The 20,791-nt window shown below is 42.9% G+C and overlaps 1 protein-coding gene across 3 annotated transcripts in view; it reads left to right on the forward strand.

The window, feature by feature from the left end:
* The window catches only part of LOC123764144 (ubiquitin carboxyl-terminal hydrolase 24), a 167,919-nt gene that overhangs the window by 88,472 nt on the left and 58,656 nt on the right, over window positions 1–20,791 (forward strand). For all 3 annotated transcript variants that reach the window (XM_069329848.1, XM_069329847.1, XM_069329849.1), the window contains 6 exons: window positions 1,853–2,112; window positions 5,010–5,170; window positions 8,849–8,976; window positions 10,600–10,735; window positions 11,666–11,807; window positions 19,012–19,131. In XM_069329848.1, coding sequence (XP_069185949.1) covers window positions 1,853–2,112; window positions 5,010–5,170; window positions 8,849–8,976; window positions 10,600–10,735; window positions 11,666–11,807; window positions 19,012–19,131 — 947 coding nt within the window. The remainder of the gene's footprint in view (window positions 1–1,852; window positions 2,113–5,009; window positions 5,171–8,848; window positions 8,977–10,599; window positions 10,736–11,665; window positions 11,808–19,011; window positions 19,132–20,791) is intronic.

Below are 20,791 nucleotides of genomic sequence, written 5' to 3' on the forward strand. Positions count from 1 at the left end.
AACTTGCTAATGGGATGAGCAGGGGCATTATCTAGCAGCAACAATGCCTTAACCTCACTGGCCTTTATTCCACATTTGTTGATCTGGAATTCTCTGACTTCTTTGCAAAAGTGGTTTTCAAACCAGTCCGTAAATATTATTTGATTAAACCATGATTTCTTAGAATTGTAATATATTACAGGTAATGCCTGCATTATATTTTTTAAGGCTCGAGGATTTTTAGACTTGCCTACCACGGCACATTTTGTCCTGTGAGAGGCATCAGCATTAGCACAGAGCAAGACTGAGAGCCGTTCCTTGCTTATCTTTCGTCCAGGAATATTTTCCTGCATCCTACTGGTTAAGGATGTACTTGGTACAGCTCGCCACATAAACCCAGTCTCGTCAGCATTATATACTTGATATTTGCTTAAATTATTACTGACAATGTACTCGTTTAATTTAGCCTTGAATGAATCAACATTAGTGGGATCAGCACTTGACGCCTCACCAGAAATTTTTTTGGTGTTTGAAATGTTATGCCGAGCCTTAAATCTTCCAACCCACCCATCACTTGCACTGAAATCTTTTATACCTAATTGAATTGCAAGTTTACTTGCTGCAACTTTAAGCTCTTCAAATCTTATTGCCATGCCAATTGTGCGGTGCTGAATAAACCACTTATACACTGCAGCATCCAATTGTGGATACTGACCAGACTTTACTGTTTTTCTCGAACATGCAGCACCAGAAGTAGCACACTCTGTTGTGCTCACATATTTTAATAGAGTATCCTTCTGTTTCTTGATGTCACTTACTGTACTTTTCCCGATGTTAAACTCTGCTGCTGCTCGTGCATGAGAATATCCTTTATCAAGTTTCTTAATTAACTCCAGCTTCTGTGCAACCGTCAGGCGCTTCCTTTGGGTAACTTTTGGCATTTTGTAAATTAAAAAGATCACAATTACAGTACAGTAATATCCTTCACAATTGAAGCTAGCCGCGCGAGTTCACGGTAAACAATGGGAACACATGGCCCGGCGGAGTACATACTAGGTCCGTGGGAAAAAAAATACCTAGTGCCTATACATACTATAAAAGGTATTTAATAAGAAAACAAAGACTTTTGCTTAATAAAAACTGTTTCAAAATATTTTATTAATAATAATTTACAATTTTCTTCATTAAAGTGAATCATTTTAAAAGAAAATTAAGATGTAATATATGACTCTGGACGATCCAGGTCGGTGGCGGCCTGGTCGCCATGTGAGGAGACGCTGATGCCACAACAAACCCAATACCGACTGTCGGTAATATCGACCGCAGACCGGTATAGCAGGCTCTAGATACTGGGCTCCCAAACCGGTCGTTAATACCGGCAGATCGGTATAAAAGAGGCCGTTAAATTGAGTGGATACTGTAGTTTTAATGAAACATTTTATGTCTACGAATTACATAAAGCTTGATACTGGGTTATTAATGTAATTCTATAGATAAGGGTAAGAACTGTGTATTGACAGGAACATTTGGTGGAGAACCTCATTACCTATACCTGACTGTGGGTGAGTATCATGTAAATATTTAGTTTGTATACAACTTGGTACATCCAAACTGTGTGTAAATTCGGTTGGATTTGTATTGCTCATAAGCCTATTGTGGTTTAGTGGGTAATGTTTGCATCTGGAGTGAGCGAGGATGATAGTTCAGTTCCATCAGACCGCTCCAAAGAGTCTCTGATAGATATATCTTGCTGTTGTGATCTGTGTGCTTAGGAAGAAAGCTTTTTCTTTTAAATTACTCTTGATGTTTATTATCAGAAATATAGCAAATTGTGCTGCAGACATTTAAATGGGTCAATTTTTGTTTATTGCAGGTGCTACCCTCATTCCTATCCTTGTTTTTGAGTATCTGTTCCCCGCATCCAAGCTGGTTATGGAGGGAGGATCAGAGCAGGACTCACTAAGTGCCAGTAGAAATTATTGGGCCAAGTGCACTGGCAAGGAGTCCCGACTAGCAGCTCATCAACTCCTTGTTCATTTAGTGATTCATTCTGAACTGAACATGAGAACACTTACTGGACATCTTGTGTCCTTGCACCATACACTCAATCCAGACTCACTAAAGGAGTTTGAGGTGAGAAATTTATTTGTAATATACAGTAGTTAAATCATTTATAATAAAAGTTTAAGTGAATTTTTCAATGCAGGTCTTATCTCTTTTATTTTCTGAGGGGAGCCCCTTCTGCTCCCCAGAGCTAACCAGGCTGATAAGAGTGTATTAGACCCTGGCATCAGTCAATGTACATGGAGTTCTAGGCCTACCAGGGACCACGAGCCAGAACCTGGCCTCCCTCAGAGAGGTTCGAGGAGCAATGGCCTATAGAAACCCCCGTCTGGTTGGAAACATTCTATGTCTACCATTGACTGGGTCAGGCACCCAGAAAGGTAAGTGCCCCAAAACAAACCCCTATTCTGGTTAAAATATTGCTACTGAAAGCCTAACTAGTGGACAGAACTTCCTAAAGGAAAACGAGCAAACGAGCATGATGTCACCACGTCATCGTGTCGACATCTACGCACCCCCCCCCCTCATCCTCCCTGAGAGGGGGAAGGCAGAGCCCTAGACCCCCGTGCTGGCTATCCACACCTCTAGTTCTGTGGCTGATGTGAACTGGCAAGGTCATGTTCCTCTGGCTTCTGTGTTTTCCAGTTCTGTGCCTTGTGGTGTGGTTCTGTCCTGTGATAGTGTGTGTGCCATGAGTAATTTCACAAGTACGTACAGTACTCGGGCTGCATGCGCCTAGGGTTCTTTTCCCTAGGTGCCCTTGAATTACTGCCCTTGGGGCTTGGGGTCAACTTCCACAAGTCACCTTGGGGTCTACCTCAGCAAGGTCTTTTGCTGCTCGGAGATTGGCCGCCCTTAGAGTCAGCTGTGGTGTTGCATGCACCGTTGTTTGCCTCTGGGTAGGGATAGTTTCGTCACTGGTTGGGGTGCAGGGTACTGTGCAGCTAGTTGTCACCTCTCATAGCGGCCGGCTCTGTTCTGCCTGGGCATAGTGTCCTATTGCGGGGTTTTTCTTTTGTTTTTGTTTTCCATGCCTGGTGGGGGGTCTGCCCCATGGTTTTGGTCACACACCATTATATCTCAGTGGTCCTCCACTAGGCCTCTGTGATCACGTCCTGGGGGTTCAGCTTTAGCAGTTTGCTCGGTTTTCTTGGGCGCTAAGGGAAGCCAGTACCCCGCCTGGGCTTTCCTTAGCGAGATACGTGACTAAGGGCCCTGGGAAACTCCACCGGGGCTCTTTGGTCCGATGGATGCGACCCCTGGGATTCCTCTTGCTTTGTGTGAGTTTTAATGTTGCTCTGTCCCATTGTCTCAGGGTGACAATCACCGGTTGTGCCTCCATCGTGCTGCCTGTTGGGTTGGTGACACTTCCAAGCCGGAGTCTTGCGAGTGGTGTTGTTTGCATGTTCTCCAATTCACCCAGGCTACTGAGCTTGATATTCGGGTGCAGGCAGCTTCAGCATTGCATGCGCATCTTAGGTTGCAGCAGCGTGCTAGGTTGGTTGCTACCCCGGATGCCCCGAGACTGTCCCGTTTTGGTAATAGGGACCAGGCCTTGGGGGTGTTAGTTGCTCCGACTTTGGTTCGCTCCGCACCCCCCTTGTATTTTCCCTTCTGTTGTTCGTTCTGGTCCTCCCTTTCCTCACCTGCTTCCAGCTCCGTTGTGTCTAAGTGTTTCGGAGTTGGGACAAGAGTTTAGTTGGTGTTGAGACTCGGGTGGTTTCGGGGATGCCCCTTACAGTGTGGTGACGGAGGCATTCGAGCATGTTCTTCCAGCCAGAGCTTATGGGTCTGACCAGTGGGCCGCCTTCGTTCCTGCTTTCTCGGCTTCTCCTGCCTTTTCTTTAGAGACTGGGGGTTTGGAGGACGGCTCAGCCCCAGGTTCATGGGGAGGTTCTTGGGGTGGGGGAGGGGTTGACTTTGGGGGCCTTGGGGCCCTTTAGACCCTGCTTGGGTTTTTGGCCTTCTGTGCACTTTCCACAGGTGTTGAAAGGCACACCGAGGTTTCTCCAAGGCTATTTGTTCCTCAGAGTCTAGTCTAGTCGAGTCTTTATTTTTTATTTTTTTTTTTGCCTGGAATTCCTGCAGGACTCATTCACCCTGCAGGCCCCAGAAAGCCTCTGCAGTCTTGTGGGTACCCTGGATACCTCTTCTGTGCTCACTTTTGCTTTGTGCGAATTGACTTGTTTTTCACTGATGCCACTTGGGGACGTTCATTCTTTCTGCCTCTGCCATGCTGCTTGTTTGGTCTGTGACACCTATGACCCAGTTATGTGAGACTTGTTCCCCCCCCATGTGCTCTTGGGGTGAACAAGTCCCATTCTTACCATTCTTCAGTCGTAGCCCAGAAGTTTCAAGCTGCGCGTGTTTAGCATCACCGGTTTTCGGTCCTGCAATACTCTAGGTTATGTGCCCGGTTGGCTGCCCAACCAGGCAGGGACTTGGAATTGGAGTTATTGGTCAACTCGACCTTGGTCCCATCCTCACTTCCTCTTCCCTACCTGGTGGGTTTGGTAGGATGCATCTGACTCGCATCATGTTGGCCAGTTCCCTGGCTCTAATTAGTGGTTTCAACCTAACTGCTCTGTGGTTAGTTTGTGGTGTCATTTGTTTCTACATTTCTTTTCTCTATGAACCCTGCAGTTGTCTATTTTGTTTTGCTTACTCTCTAGATATTTCCTTGGTGAGTGTGATAGTAACAACCTCCTGTTCCATGTACCTCTGTGCAGGGGTAGGATTCTAGCTCTGGTCTCTGGTAGGCCATTTGATCTCTTAGGGCTAATGAGATGCATGGGTGTGGCACCACTTCAGTGAGCCATTGTTTGGCCCCTCCAGAAAAAAATATCTGCAAACATCATTCTCATCACACACTCACATTATACATAAAGGTTAGATGATGATTCAAAATATAACACACATTGCTATTTGTCCATAAATGGTGTATAATTGTCATTTTTACTCCCCAGTATGCACCAGCTGTAGATGGCAGATGTGCTAGTGGCTATGTAGGTCTAAAGAATGGAGGTGCAACATGCTATATGAACTCAGTCCTTCAGCATCTCTTCTTGGTTCCAGGAGTACCTGAGGACATTCTTGCTGTCTGTAGTGATGATGAAAATGAAGAAAGGTAAAGTTCTCAATGTGTAACGTGTATGATTTATCTCTATTCTAATTTTCTTGTTTACAAACACAGGTCATCTGACTCATCTCAAGTATTTTAATTATTAGGTATCCCTGTCTAAAGTATATATCCCAGTATAAAGTTATGATGTCTATGGCTATTTCAAAATCAAGAGGGGTTATTTAATATCTGATATATGACTTTGTGGTGTTGTCACATTCATTAAGAATTCTTTTGGATTATTGGTCTGCAATATGTTCAGGGATTTACTGAAAACAGGATCATACTGTAACCTCAGTATTTCACTCATTTCTTTGCTGTAATCTGTGAAGGTTCCTTCACTCTCTTGTGGAAATGTCCAATGCATAATGTGGTGTTTGTTCTAAATTTTACATAGAAAAAGTATTTTGGATTCCTCTCTATATTGTTTATGGCCTTTTGCTCTTGCTGACTCCTGAATTTTATATGATTCGTGCAATCTTAGCTCCATTGTTTCTATTTCTCTACATATCCTTCTTTGTCATACTTGGGATAGAGCTGAGTGTTTAAGATTTTCTGCAATTTATTTTCATCGCCTATAGAGGGAATACCGTTCTCATTCCAGTTTACATTTTTTTCTCATTCTCGTTAGTGGTTTGTGACTTGCATATATTTCTAGTGCTACTGTGCCTATTTTCTCAAGGTACTTGTTTAAGTTTGCATTATCTACCCATCTTTCCCAGCATATTTCTTTGAGGACGTGGTTTATTTTTTTCTGGTTAATCTGTTATTGAAATTCAATTTCCTGAATTCTTCCCTTGGATCTGAGTCTGGCTGCATAGATCTATTACCCATACATATCTGAACTTCAATTTGGTTGTGATCTTGGTAACATGTATTTGTAATCATCATGTCTCAAATCAGTTCATCATTGTAAAAATATGATCAAAGTTATTTTCTTTCCTTGTTGGATTTACCATTTGGTGGTTTATGGCAAATCTTTCACACATTTGCAAGAGGTCATCTGTGCATGTCTGCTCACTTAACCCTTAAAGTGCGCATCACTTCATATGAAGTGTAAATCGTTTTACCAGTCAACTGCGCTTCACTTCATATGAAGTGTATGGGTACCGCGCACGATTTGAATGGCCCGCGGTGTAGCTGGGGGTCCCATACGCTGCCCAGGGGCTCTAGTAAACAGCGGCCATTTTGAAAAAAAATCCAGCTCACGCTCCGATGGCATGGGAGGCCTCAGTTTAGCGAGAGTCACCATGGCGAGCGCACGGTCAAACGCCTCACGAGCACGCATCACTCAGTCCCTCACCCCAGACCAAATAGCCCACGAATTATTCTCTGAAGGTGAAGAAAGTGTGTTTGACGATTCAGACAACGATGAGGATTATACACAGTTGTCGGGAGATAGTAGCAGCAGCAGTGAAAGTGAGAATGACCGCCATGCCATGGCGAGGCCTATACGCTCTCCCATGCCTCCTCGCCCATTTTCTACCCCAATTCTACCACGACCTCACAGTTCCTGTGGATATTTTCTGTTTGAGGGTGACGAGTCAGAGGGAGGTGACTCCTTTTCTGGGTTTAGTGACTCAGATCAAAGTTTTATTGAGCCTGTGGCTGGTACCAGTGGTGTAACTGGGCGAGAAATTGTCGCGTCAGCAGCATCTCGCCCAGCCAAGTGCCACCGCATGGCACCACATGAGGGACCAAGACCCTCGTGTTCACGTGCACCCACCTCACGTGCACGTAGCCGCCGTGCTTCTCGCAGACGGTATTCAGCTCCTGGTCGCCGGTATGCATCGCTTCCTCGCCGTCTTTCCTCTGCATCTCGCAGGACGCCTGGTGTACTTGAGTGGAGTGATGGTGACGACTTTATTCCTAATATTCCTCACTTTGACGATAAAGATGTAGGGATTACAAACCTTTTCCCTAATCAAGGTGAGGACATGGCTGAGATGGAATATTTTACAGCATTCTATGATGAACCACTCATGGAATACATTGTACACCAAACGAACCTGCATGCTGCTTACCTGATTGAGAGGGAAATCACAGAATTTTCACGACTGCAGCGTTGGAAAAATACCACAGTGGCGGAAATGTATGTGTTTTTGGCACTCTGTTTGTTGATGAAGCACTGTCACAAACATGCAATAAATGACTATTGGAGCAAGGACAAGACAATACCAACACCTTTATTCGGGAAATATATGTCACGAGACAGGTTTCAGATACTCCTCAGGTGTCTACATTTTGGAAGTGTGGACATGAGCATGCTGAACTGTTTCAACATGTACCTTGTGAGAACTGGACGTAAGCCCACTTTCCGTGACTTTGTATTTGATGCTGCAATACAGTTATTAGGAAAGTTTGCAAAAGATGTCCCAGGTATTCAGCGGCCCATCATAAACCCACTGTTGCAGCATGCTGGTACTCCACGCCTCGCTCACACTGAAGGCTTCCTAGCACACAAACTTAAGTATTTGCCACCTGGTGTGAAGCGTGCAATAGCCCAACGTGATTGCTTGGTGTGTAAAACAACGACACGTAGAGACAAGAAACGGAAGCTTGTGCAAACATGGTGTGAAACGTGTGGTATCCCATTATGTGCTGTCGACTGCTTCAATGACTACCACAGTCTAGAAACCTTCTAAGTGTGCTTCAAAGTGTGTATAGCGTGTGCGAGTGTGTAAATATGTAAACATATAAGCAGAACATATAATATAATAGACTGTAATGACATATTATATTGCCGTAATTGAAAACATTTGTGTGCGCCTGTGTATACTCAAATATGCAACAATTATTGATACAAAATATGTTCAAACAGTATTTGAAACACAATTAGTGAAAAAAAATTAGATAAAATGCGCTTAGACATTGTAAATAAATAGCGCGAAAATATATTTGTGGCAACTCTGGCTGTTTGAGGACCGCGCGCAACATCTCCCGGGCGTGTACTGCATGAGCGACCATGCAGATTGTGACGTCATCGCAGAGCTTCTCGGCTCTATTGCAACAAAAGTAAGTACAATATAATTTTTTTTTTATTTTTCCCGTGATCAGTGAACAGAACTTAACAGATTAGCAAAAAAAAAAAATTTTTTTTTTTTTCAAAATGACATGCGCCTGTGTGGATAGCAGGATATTAGACCCTGAGCATGTTAAGGGTTAAACTGCTTTCTGGGGTACTAACAAATTTCAAGTTAGTTTGTGTGAATTTTTAGTTCAGTGTTAATAGTTTGTGGGGTTGTTTGGTAGTTTGAAAGTTTTGTGTTCTGTGAACCCTGCAGTTGTGTGCAAAGCTTTCCTGATGTTGTGGATGCTTTTCCCTGTGGGATGGCAAATTGTCACTCACTCCCAGTGCCCCTGTGAGGGCGGCCTGGTTCTGGCTCGGGTACCTTGTAGTTCAACACAACTCCTGCAACTGATGTTACCGTTTTAGTGTGGTGCCTTCTCAGCAAGATAGCTTCAGGGAGTCACTGGGACTCTACCAGAAAGTAACATTTCATTATCTTTGGTGCTGGGTTTTGAGTACAGTATCACTAATCTTTACCTATACGGTAATGCTCTTCTGTTGAGTTAGAAATGGGGTAATAATAATAATGTTCATGTACTCTTAAATTAATATTGATACATTTATTTGTAAAGATTCATCCTGAATTTAGCTTCTCTTGTTTTAAATATTTTCAGTTTGTTCTATCAGCTGCAGATGGTGTTTGGCCACCTCATGGAGTCTCAGCTACAGTATTATGTGCCAGATAAATTTTGGAAATGCTTTAGGATGGATGGACAACCAGTCAACGTCAGGGAACAGCAAGGTTTGTATTTTATTCCTTTACCTTTTCCCACCTTTTGAATTTTATTGCTCTGCTAGCAGGATTTTTGTAATGCATTCTCATTGATATTTTGACATTTCGTGATCATAAACAATTTGGTTAACCAAAGTGCTGCCCCGAGTTTATTGTGAAATTTCCCCTGTGCGCATGAAATAGTGTTCCCCAAAAATTCTTTTTTCTTCGTAAAATGATAAATTCCCATCCCTGAACATGTCTATGTAAAAATAAATATCAAATTCCACTTACTTTGGCTGTGTGGACATGGACAAGGTGTGCTGTGACATCATCAGGGCCTGGTCGCCCGTGCATGAATCGCCCAGACACGGTCGTGCGGGCCATTCAAGCACCGGGAGTTGCCACAAATATATTTTCAATTATTTGTTTTATGTATTTCTAATGCTTTTTTTTTTTTTTTTTTTATCGTATATGATGCATATTTGTGTCCTTTAGATTATGTATACAGTAGAATCTTCATAATGTTCTATGGAACTGTGATACATATGTCAGTAATGTGTCCACAATAAATGTTTATTGTTGCAATATTACTTGTTAAAAATTCACTAAAATTACAATATGTACAGTTTCACACACTACACAGTAACACACTGTATTACACACTCAGTACTGCGGAAGTGAGTGATAATCAACGAAGTAGTCCATGGTGCATCATCACTGAACACAGAAAATGATTCATCTATGTACAGTATCATCTAAATAAATTGGAGATAGCATAGGATTGCAAGGGTGACACTCAGAGCTACAACTGGATACGCTCACTGTATCACCCTCATAGGTGCTATATCACTTGCATCCGACCTTTGTGTTAGGTCCTTATTGCGCCTAGCTTCACCAATATTATGACCCGTATGTTCTTCAAACAATAAGGTTTGAATTTCTCTGACAGCATTATCTTTCAATACCGCGTCGGACAGGTGTTTGGGAGCCAGAGGCGCGTGCGCCACCTATGGTTGCTCACTCAGAACTAACCCAGCCAGCAGCCCTAGGGCATTCTGGGAATTTTTTCCAAGATGGCTGCCTCTCACTGGAGGTCCTAAGAGTCCATTTCATACACAACCAACCTCGTACGCATTTAGAATGGGTACCGAAAAATCAAAGAGAGTTTTCTCGGTTGGCGTAGTTTCCCGCCGACCGAGAATACTCGGCTGGTACAGTTAAGTGGTTAATAGCAACCAATAGTATATACTCATGTTAACTTGAGCTAATTTGTTTTTCATTATATGGAAATCACTAGCCATAGTCACATCACCATTGGTCATAAACATCATGTGCAGCCCTATTATTGTAAATTTAAATATCCAGCTACTATGTGCTTTGTTAATGCTTTAAAAACAAAATATTGTTTTAATATATTCTTGCCAATAAATGTAACGCACATTTTAATTTAATGGTAATTGCCAGTTACCCAGTTAAAGTAATGGGGTAATATGTTTGTACAGAGGCAACTACATGTAGGAAGTGCACTTTTCTTTTGAGTTATATCATGTTTAAATTCACTGGCTTATATAAAGTACATTAACAGAGATTTGCTCATCTAATATCCCTTAAATATAAACTGTAGTGTAACAATGATATCTTTCCTCCTAGATGCATTTGAATTTTATACAAGATTGACAGAGCAGATAGATGATTATTTGAAGAGTCAGCAAAGAGAAAGCGTGTTTGCTCAGCGATTCGAAGGAGTCTACTCCATTCAGAGATTATGTCAGAACTGTCCTCACAGGTTTGTTGGTATACATCAAATTATGCTGTGCTGTGAATTTCTCCAGCTATTTTCTCTCTCTTGCTCACACTCGCTTTCTTTTTCTCAGTTTTCTGTGGAGCCACATGTCTCCATACTTCAAGTCACATCAACTGTGGGAGTTTTGTTTGTCCTGCCAAGACCAGAGCCAGAACCTGGCTTTCTCCTCACAGAGGTGCAAAGAGCAAATGACATTCTACTATTTCACCAGGAAAGCATCCATGGTGAAACCACCCAGGACACCATGGGTGGTTCGTCTCCTGGGGTTCTTGGGGGTTTAACTCTCTGGGTGGTCCATGTGGGGGGGGGGGTTCCAGTGTTCTCACAGATGGTATGTCTCTTGGTGTCCTGTCTTCATAGTACTCTTTGTCATATGACACTTTGAAACTACTGACAGTTTTGGCCTCCACTACCTTCTCATTTAACTTGTTCCAACAGTCTACCATTGTTCACAGAAGTGAACTTTCTAATTTTTTTCGACTGCTTTGTTTCCTTACTTTGAAACTGTCCTCGTTCTGGATTTTTTTTTAAATTATTCTTCATCAATTCTATCAATCTCCATTACTATTTAGCATATATGTTTAAATACTCTTTTGCAAATTAAGTGGGAAAAGGATGGAATAAATTAAATGAGCAGGTAGTGTATGTTAATACCAGAGTAAGCTTCAAATGAAGATTACAGAGAGGACAAGAGATGACCGTAGCTTCATCTTGTAACTGCACTTTGGTAATTACATGTAAATTCTAACACACACTTTGTATTTGCCTGCAAAATGTTCTTGGATATATTTGGAACTTATTTTTCTTGTATATGTTTTATTCATAGCTAGTTCCAATTCAGTCAATTTTACTCAACTAAAATGTGAGGAAAGAAGATTTTCTATATTGTAATTCTGATATCTTTTATTTCAGATATGAAAGAGAAGAACCGTTTTTAGCCCTGAACCTTACTGTCACAAAGTGCCATGATCTTCAGGACTCTTTGGACCAGTTTGTTAAGGGAGAACTCCTTGAAGGTGACAATGCTTATTACTGTGAGAAATGCAATCAAAAGGTAAATGAATTTATAATTACTTGGATGCATCTGAAGAAAGGAGATAAACAGTATTTGTCAGCAGAAATAGAATAGGGAATTTAATTCTTTTTTTGTAATACAGGGAGTACCCATTATACGAACTCCCACTATAGGAACACCCGTCAAACTGAGATTCCCAATTCCCAGTTTTGGGGTGTCTGTCTCTGTCTCTCTCTATAAAGATTGTGAATTAGCTGGCTGGGGTTTGGGTCACCTGGGTTGCCATTTAAAGGTGAGCAACTTTAACCCTTAAACTGCACAAAACCTCATATGATGTGTGACATTGAGCTCAGCTTTTTTTTAAATTTTTGAAACTCAAATGTTTTGTGAATAATCTACTAGGCAAATGCTCCAACTTTGTCTAAATTATACCAGTGTAACTTGAAAAACAAGAAAATAAAAAATAATTATAAAATTGAATATTGAAAACTTCTGATTTTGAAATTAGCTGCCAAAATATAAAAATATCACCAACTGTTCATTTGGTGTTATTATGTTCTCAGAATAGCATATGATCTTCATTTTCATATATTTAGAATATAGGTTTCAGTGTAGTTTACTGTTAAAAAGTTTGTCAATATGGCATTTGAAATCTGCGCAAATTTAAACAACCAAAAATTTATAACTCCAAATGTTTAGAGTTTATGAAAAATCCATTCTATAGGGGATTGTAGCACAGACAGCTGTGCACACTATATGTAAAAAGTGTGAGAATCGGTCAGAAACTAGATTTTTGGATACTGAAGTAAGTTGAAATTCTAGCTGTAGATATAATTGAAGTTGAAGTTATCGACAATGAATAAGGCAGTTCTAATTCATGAATTGACTTGTATGTTGTTATAAACGTTGTTTGTCATACGTACTCAAGTACAGTATGTGAAAGTTGTAGGTCACTGTGTGTAGAAATGAAGTCAAGAAAAAATACTCCCCCCAAAAAACAAAATATAGGGATAATTATATTATTATAATTATAATGAATTAGGGAATATATTTAGGTTATACTTTATATAGGTAAAAAAAAACTATTCTGGTCCCTAATCACCAAAACAACCTAAAGAAACAAGGAAAATAGAGTTTGAAATCTGTGAAAAAAAATCAGCAAAAAAAAAAAAATTTGAAGTCCAAAGTTCTGAGAGTTGTAACTGATTTATTTGTTGACCAATTTAACTCTGGCTTCACATAGGGATGTGTATGCATTCTCTAGGATATAAATGTTAAAACAAATTCAAATAATAAACAAAGGAGGAAAAACTAAAAACCTAAACCCCCCTCCCCCCCCCCCCACCCACCCAAAAAAAAATATATATATTTTCTGGGGGAGCACCCCTACGGCTCCCTGGAGCTATCCAGGCTGATATGCTAATGACAGACTTTGACATCAGTCGTGTGTAATGGAGTTCTTTGGGCCTACCAGGGACCATGGCCAGAACCTGGCCCCCTCAAAGAGGCAAGGGGAGCAATGGCCTATAGAAGCCCCCATGTGGTTGGAAGCATTCTATGTCTGCCATCGACTGCGTCAGGCATCCAGAAAAGTAAGCATCCCAAAACAAACCCTTAATCTGGTGAAAATGTTGCTACCAAAAGCCGAACGAGTGGATAGAACTCCCCAAACAAAAACAAGCAAACTAGTGTGACGTCACCCGTTGCCGAGCCGCTGTCTGCGCTGCTCCCCCTTTCCAGGGAGGGGGGAGCTGGACCCTGGGAATCCCCTAGGGGACGCGTGGGTCCGATGGATGCGACCCTGGCGTCCTCCTCCTCGCTTCATACGAGTTTGAGGGTTGTTCGGTCCCCTGGTCTCAGGGCGACCCTCACTATTTTTGCCTCCATCACGCTGCCTGTTGATTCGATGACACTTTCGACCCTGAGTCCTGTGAGTTTTGCCGCTTGCTGATGACTCAATTTACCCAATCTGCGGATGATCTTCGAGTACAGGCTGCGCAGGTGTTGCATTCTAGGTTTCGTTTGTTGCAACGCACTCGGTTGGTTACTCACCCGGATGCCCCGCGGCTGCCCCGTTTTGCTTATAGGGACCCCGGACTTGAAGGTGGGGGTCGCACCGACCATGGTTCAGTCCGTACCTCCTCGTTCTTCCCCTCCTGTTGTTCGTTCTGGTCCCCCTGCCCTGCTTCCGGCCCCGAAACGTCTGAGGGTTTCGGAGTCGGGCCTGGGGTTAGTTGGTCTTGAGACTCGGGCAGCCTCGAGGGATGCCCCATTCGGTGTGGCGATGGAGGCATTCGAGTCTACTTCCCTGGCCGAAGATGTGGGAAATTTTACCCACCTACCTATATTATCATCCAAGAAATGTATTATTTCTAAATCATATCTATATCATATCAAAATCATATCAAATCAAATCTGAATCATTATAGATTCATTATGCATCTTGATCCTAGATGACAATGCCACTTGGATCACGTACGACATAGGGCCCTATAGGTGCCTACGTGACTTTGTGCATGATCTCTCAAGGATCTAGAAGCTTCTAGAAGGATTTGTTAATTAAAAAACTATTGGAACATTAATCGCTTCCGGTAGGGATTATAAATCGAATCCTAAATAAGAATCAGTGGTACTATCAAGTACTACTTATAATCTTTAAATCCTATATCTAATTATATTATAATCACATCTTATCTCTATCATAAGTCTAGACAGTGAAAATAATCAATCAATATTCATTGAAAAGCTACCCCTTCTCAAGGGAAAGGGAGGGGCATCTCGGGAACAAGAAGCGCCTACGACACCCCGGGGCACTTCGCGTTTGTTTACAACTGAGTGAACAGTGACGGATCCTTAGCGAACATTATTTGGCTTAGGACACCTTATCTAGTTATCTTTATCACCAGTGAACACTCTAGAACTGGGGGAGTACCTGGACAATATATCTACAAGGAAAATCCCTAGAACATTTATATCTATAAGTGTAGAGTGGAGCACACAGTGACTTATCTCCACCTTCACCATCAACCCTCATCTTTCTGCAACGCAGTTAAAGAAAAATCACGTAGCAACGCTACTAGTACATCATACAGCAACTCTGCGATATAAAATATCGTGCCTAAACTCGCTACAAGAGAGTTATCAAGTCTGGCACACTGTCAGACAGGCACCCGGCAAGCAGAGTAGTATATTGAGGTTATTTCGGTATATAATTGGTCAATTGTATGCTTGTGTGACTTTAATATTCTATAAGTTTGTCTGTCGGTTATAAAGCGAGGCAACGCCTCATATCTCAGTAAGTTTATTAATATAGTAGTGCAGCAGTAGAGTCTTATCCAAGCACTAGACCTCATGAGTGTCCATTGTGTCAGAAAAGATTCAGTCGCAATAAATAAACAAGACCTCATAAGTGTCCATGGTGTTGGAAGAGATTCAGTCAGGCTGACTGTACATCATCATATAAATTGAATATAAATACATTGCATATATACTTGAATATATAAATTAAGTTAACAATTGCTTGCTTAGTTATTTTTTAAGTTATCATATAAGTTCATTTAATTGAATATAATTTCTAGTACTTCGTAACAGTACTTAGACTACATTTAAAGTCATTTATTATACTTTTACAATTTAAATTGTTGTTTATAGTATAAGAATATATTGGCTGTTAATAGTTATGGTGCTAGGCTAGACTATGTACATGTTTAAATCTCTGATTTAAACAGAGCCAGTGTTCAGTCATATAACTGAATTTATTAAATCTTATCCTTGTATAAAATACAAGCTGATGTGAGATACCTGTTCGCAGGCGGACTGTGGATCTTCAATCAACCTATCAACTAATTCATTCACCCCACCTGCCCCTTACAGCCCACAATCTGTCATTAGGAAAAGAGGAGCTAGGATTTACAACCCTATCTAGAGGTTTTAGTTGAATTAATTTGCTGACAGTAATTTTTTAATTTAGTTCAGTACAAGTCCCTGGTAGTCTCCTCTCATATCAATCCCAGCAGGTTTTTCCCACAGAAGCCTCTGGGTCTGACCAGTGGGCCCCCTTCTGTCCAGCTTCTACGGCTGCGCTGGCCTTGTCTGGTGGGGTCGGTGCTTGGGGGAGGACTCGGCCCCAGGTCCTGCGGAGGAGGACCTTGGGGCTGGGGAGGGGCTGATTTGGGGGCCTTGGGCCCCGCTGGACCCCGCCTGGGTTTTTCTTCCCTCTGAGCGGGGCTTACTGTTACAAGGAGTGGGGTTTTCTTTTCCCCCTCTGTGTACGAGTTGGACTTGGTGTCTGCCCCTTCCCTGGTTTGGTTCCGTGTTCCTCTTGGTGCTCCGGTTCTGTCTTTCCAGAGGTTTTCGGCTTATCGCATCCAACCTGCTGCAGTGCGGGCGACCCTTGCTGCAAACCTCCTGCGTGATCCGGATTATGCCTCGGCAATGGGTCCCTTGGCTTTCAGGTTTGGGACTTCGTTCCCTATCTGGCTCCATTACGAGGTTCTGGAGTCATCCTGGCTGGCGGACAGTCCTGTCTTTACCATGGAAGTCTGGCACTCCTGCCTCTCTCGCACGCTTGAGTGGCGGGAGGCTTCGACGGTGCTGCATGGTTTTCCTCGGGGGGCGACCTAGAGCACCTCATTGAATGCTTGTTTGCTCCTGCCCTTCCCTGGGATGATGGTGTCGTTCAGCTCCATGTGAAGGTTCCCCTTCCTTTCGGCGGTGCTGGTGGCTGAGGACTTGCACGCCCGGGGCCTTTTGGCTTTGACCTTGCGTTTCTTTTCCCTTCTTGAGCTGTCTTCGGACTGGCTCACGGAGGATGTGGAGACGCTTGGGGGTTCCTGGTTCTGGCGCCTTGGCCGTCGGGGTCGATGCATTCCGGCAGGAGTGGTTGAGGTAGGGGTTCCTTTACCTCTTTCCCCCGGTTCCGCTGTTGCTCCGCGTCCTGACTCGCTTGGAGACTTACTAGGGGAGAGATGTCCTCTTGGCCCCATGGTGGCCAGCCCAACCATGGTTTCAGGCGCTGCTTGCTCGGTGTCTGAAACCGGAGGTTTTCCGCGGCTCCTCCTCTTCACGTCATGTGGCTGGTTTGATCTTCTCCTCGAGTCTTCGCGTATGGTATTTTTGACTCGAGTTTATCATCATCTCTATGGTGATCAGGTAGGTGGCTTCCTTGTTAGTGTCCCACCTGCGGGCTTCGTCTCGGGGGCAGTATGAAGTTTCCTGGCGGTCCTTCCAGTTCTTCTTATGTCTTCATCGTTGTACTTCGCTTTCGGTTAGGGTGGTGTTGTCCTTTCTCTCTTCGTTGTTCCAGGACTGTCTTCTTATGCCTAAAACTGTCGCCTCGTATCATGCGGCGCTGGCGGTGCTGCTTTAGCTTGCTTTCAGTAATGATGTTACATCTGCGCCGTTTCACCTCCGGCGTGCTCATGCGCCGCCTGAGCCTCCTGGTCATTGGACAGAGGGCTCTCTTATCTTTCTTCTCCTCGGTTTGTTGTGGCCCCTTCGGTTCAGGATTGTTTCTCCAAGACTTTTTTCTGTTGGTGTTGGCCTCTGGGGGTTGGTGAGCTTCATGCTCTCCTCTGGTGCAGATGTTTCTGCTCTTTCAGTCAGGGTGATCAGTTTGTTCGTCTGCAGCCTTCTCCTTCTTTTCTGGCAAAGAATGAGACTGCTGCTTTCCGGAGGGTTCCCTGGGTTGTTGATGCTTGGTTGGTTAAGGCAGGGGGTGCATCATGTTTTGTGTCCGGTTGCGGCTCTCCATCGTTATTGGCTCACCACGGCTTCTGTGTCCGTGGACGCGCTTTGGGTTGATCCGGTTTCCCTTCTTCTTTGTTTGTGGGTGCTGGTCTCTCAGGTCGTCTGCGGGGTTATTAATAAGGCTAGCCAGCCTGTGGTCTATCCCCGTGCCCATGACGTTTGCAAGTTCGCGGCTCTTGCCAAGGTCTTTGGCAATATGTCTTGGGCTGACATTCAGGCTCGGGGATTTTGGCGGTCGAACAGGGTCCTGGTTGCTCATTACCTTGTTAATGTCCCTGAGCGGTCAGGCCTGTGTCGCTTTGGGTCGGCGGATACAGCCAGTTGTCTCGACTTCAGGTTGAGAAGTGAGCAGCAACGGCCTACCGGGTAAGTCCCTCTTTTTTTTCCTCTGTGGGTAGTTAGGTCCGGGGAGCCGTAGGGGTTCCCCCCAGAAAATCAGCGTTGAATGTAATGAAACGGCCATTTTCTGGGTGAGACCCGGAGGCTCCCCAACATCCATCCCTCCCTCCGGTCAGCGGTTTTTCGCGTGTTTTGACATCCAACCTCAGAACTGGGGTGTGGATTGCCGGAGCGGTAGGTCTGGGGCTTCCCTTTCCCCTCCCGGGGAGGGGGGAGCTGCACAGACGCCGGCGCGGCAACGGGGTGACGTCACACTAGCTTGCTCGTTTTTGTTTGAGGAGTTCTATCCACTCGTTCGGCTTGTGGTAGCAATATTTTCACCAGAATTGGGGTTTGTTTTGGGATGTTTACCTTTATGGGTGCCTGACCCGGTCGATGGCAGACATAGAATGCTTCCAACCACATGGGGGCCATTGCTCCCCTTGCCTCTCTTGTGGGGGCCAGGTTCTGGCTGTGGTCCCCAGTAGGCCCAAAGAACTCCATCCACATGACTGATGCCAAAGTCAGACATTAGCATATCAGCCTGGATAGCTCCGGGTAGCCTCCGGGTCTCGCCCAGAAAATGGTATTTTATTACATTCAACACTGGTTTTTACATAATATGAATATTTTTCGAGGTTATACCCCCCCTCAGTGTCACACATCATATGACGTTTTGTGCAGTTTAAGGGTTAAATAAGCAGTCGTTTTCCTACTGTAACAAGTGTTCATATTGTTCCATTCAGGGTTACAAAATTGTTCAAGCAATTTGCTTGTTTTGGAACCCTGCACCTTTCTGTTTTTTCTCTTGGTGTTCTGGTGATCTCTGATCTCCAGACTCCTCTTAGCCTCAGTGAGGAGGGAGAGATTCAGTCCTGAACCCCGGTAAGTACTCGGGAATCATTAGAGGCCTGCTGTCTCTCTCTCTTAAGCCTGGATGGTTTCAGGTTGTAGCACCAGGGAGCTTGTTAGGTTCCCCTCTCCTTTTTCCTAACAAATAGGCATTTTCTTACATTCATCACTGAATATTTATTTTATGTAGCAAATTGCAGTATCTTCAAAATATTTGTTGCATACTTTGAACATAGATTCCATGCTTTGAATTAATTATTTTCAGAGAACTGCCATTATTCGAACATGTGTGAAGTCTCTACCACCTGTCTTGGTTATTCAGTTGAAGAGATTTGGTTATGACTGGGAAGCTTCCCGAGCTCTGAAGTTTGATGATTATTTTAAGGTAAGTATTGTTGAAATTGAAGGTGTTCAGTTTCAAAATTCAAGGAATATGAATATATTTAGTAATTGACTAAACTCACTTCAATGATGCAATGTAATCTAGTTATTTTTAATGCAATAGAAATGTCTTTAAAGTGCTGGACTGTAGTGGTGCTTGTTTATCATTGATGCTTCACTATATAAAGTAGCACCAATGATAGAAGAAAACAGTCACCTAGACAAAGAAAATAAAACAGGACAAGAATAGTAATCTACTTCTGTACAACTACGGAATAGAAATAAGCAAGAAGGCAAAATGTTGGGGACAAACAAAACCTTGTACAGTAATGCCAAATGGAGCCTACAAAGGCTTAAAACAGAGGAGAAGCACCTACATATCTCCCAAATTGCTTTACAGGATAAAACCCAGGGGTTTAGACATACAGCCTGTAGTCATAACAGCAACCAATAACCCTTCCGAGTCATACTGACCACAGGCTAACACTGAACTTATTGTAAGTCAAACACTTCACCACTCAGAAAGATCTGACATAAAAATTCTGCAAAGTAGTAAACTAGAAATCTTGCCATTAGCCTAATCTTGAGAGAATAATCAATGGCTAAAAATTAAGTGTCAGCAACCAGGCACATTATTGAGCCAAACAGCACACAGGCCTGCTCTGAACAAAAGGGAGATTCACCATCACTCAACTCATAAAGTTCATAGAGAAAGAATTCACACTGGAACAAGTGTAATAATTGTACACAGAACCAGACCTCAAATGAAAAACAAAAGGGTTAGAAACAGTGCAGGTCCAACCCCCCCCACTCCACCCACATAATTACGGACAACATAAGCTACACTAATCAAAGGACTGAAAATTTTACTTGAGGCTATAATAATGAGAAAATTAGTGGGACTGTGAGGAGGATTCGAACATATGCTCTGAGTACTTCCAAGCATAAGCCTTAGACCACAACATCTTATGTTGTTGAATCCCAGGTTGAATGTTGGATTATGTTGAATCCCAGGTTGAATGTTGGATTATGTTGAATCCCAGGTTGAATGTTGGATTATGTTGAATCCCAGGTTGAATGTTGGATTATGTTGAATCCCAGGTTGCATTGCTTTTGACCATTTCATGGTGTTGTGGTCTAAGGCATGTGTTTAGGAGTACCCAGAGCATAGGTTCAAATCCTCTTCATGACTCCTACTAATTTTCTCATTATGCATCATGTTAATATGATTTCTTTGTATGCTATAATGATGATTACTGGTGACACATTTCAATTACAGTGGAGCCTCCATTTAACAAATCTCTGGTTGGAACGCACATTTTCCTGGCCGGATTTACTTGTCCGATTCCATGAACTCTTGTTTGCTGACTTGGGGGATGTATGGATTTGCTTAGGATATTGGACAGAGTTCACAAACTGGTGGAAAATTTGCCCATCAATTCATAGGTTAAATATTAAAGATTTTCTTATTGAAATCAGCCCATAGAACATGGGAAATATATGGGTATGAATGGTAATTTCAGTCAAGTTTTTAATGATTTTTGTAGATGGATTCAACATTAGAAGAAAAAGTTGGTGCCCTAGAAAAGCACTGAGAACATTTAAAACCAAATTCTTTGGTTCATTTTCATTTTGATATTTCCTGGTTTTCGTTGAAAAATATG

Source organism: Procambarus clarkii, chromosome 23 (assembly GCF_040958095.1).
Source record: "Procambarus clarkii isolate CNS0578487 chromosome 23, FALCON_Pclarkii_2.0, whole genome shotgun sequence".
Taxonomy (NCBI): Eukaryota; Metazoa; Arthropoda; class Malacostraca; order Decapoda; family Cambaridae; genus Procambarus; species Procambarus clarkii.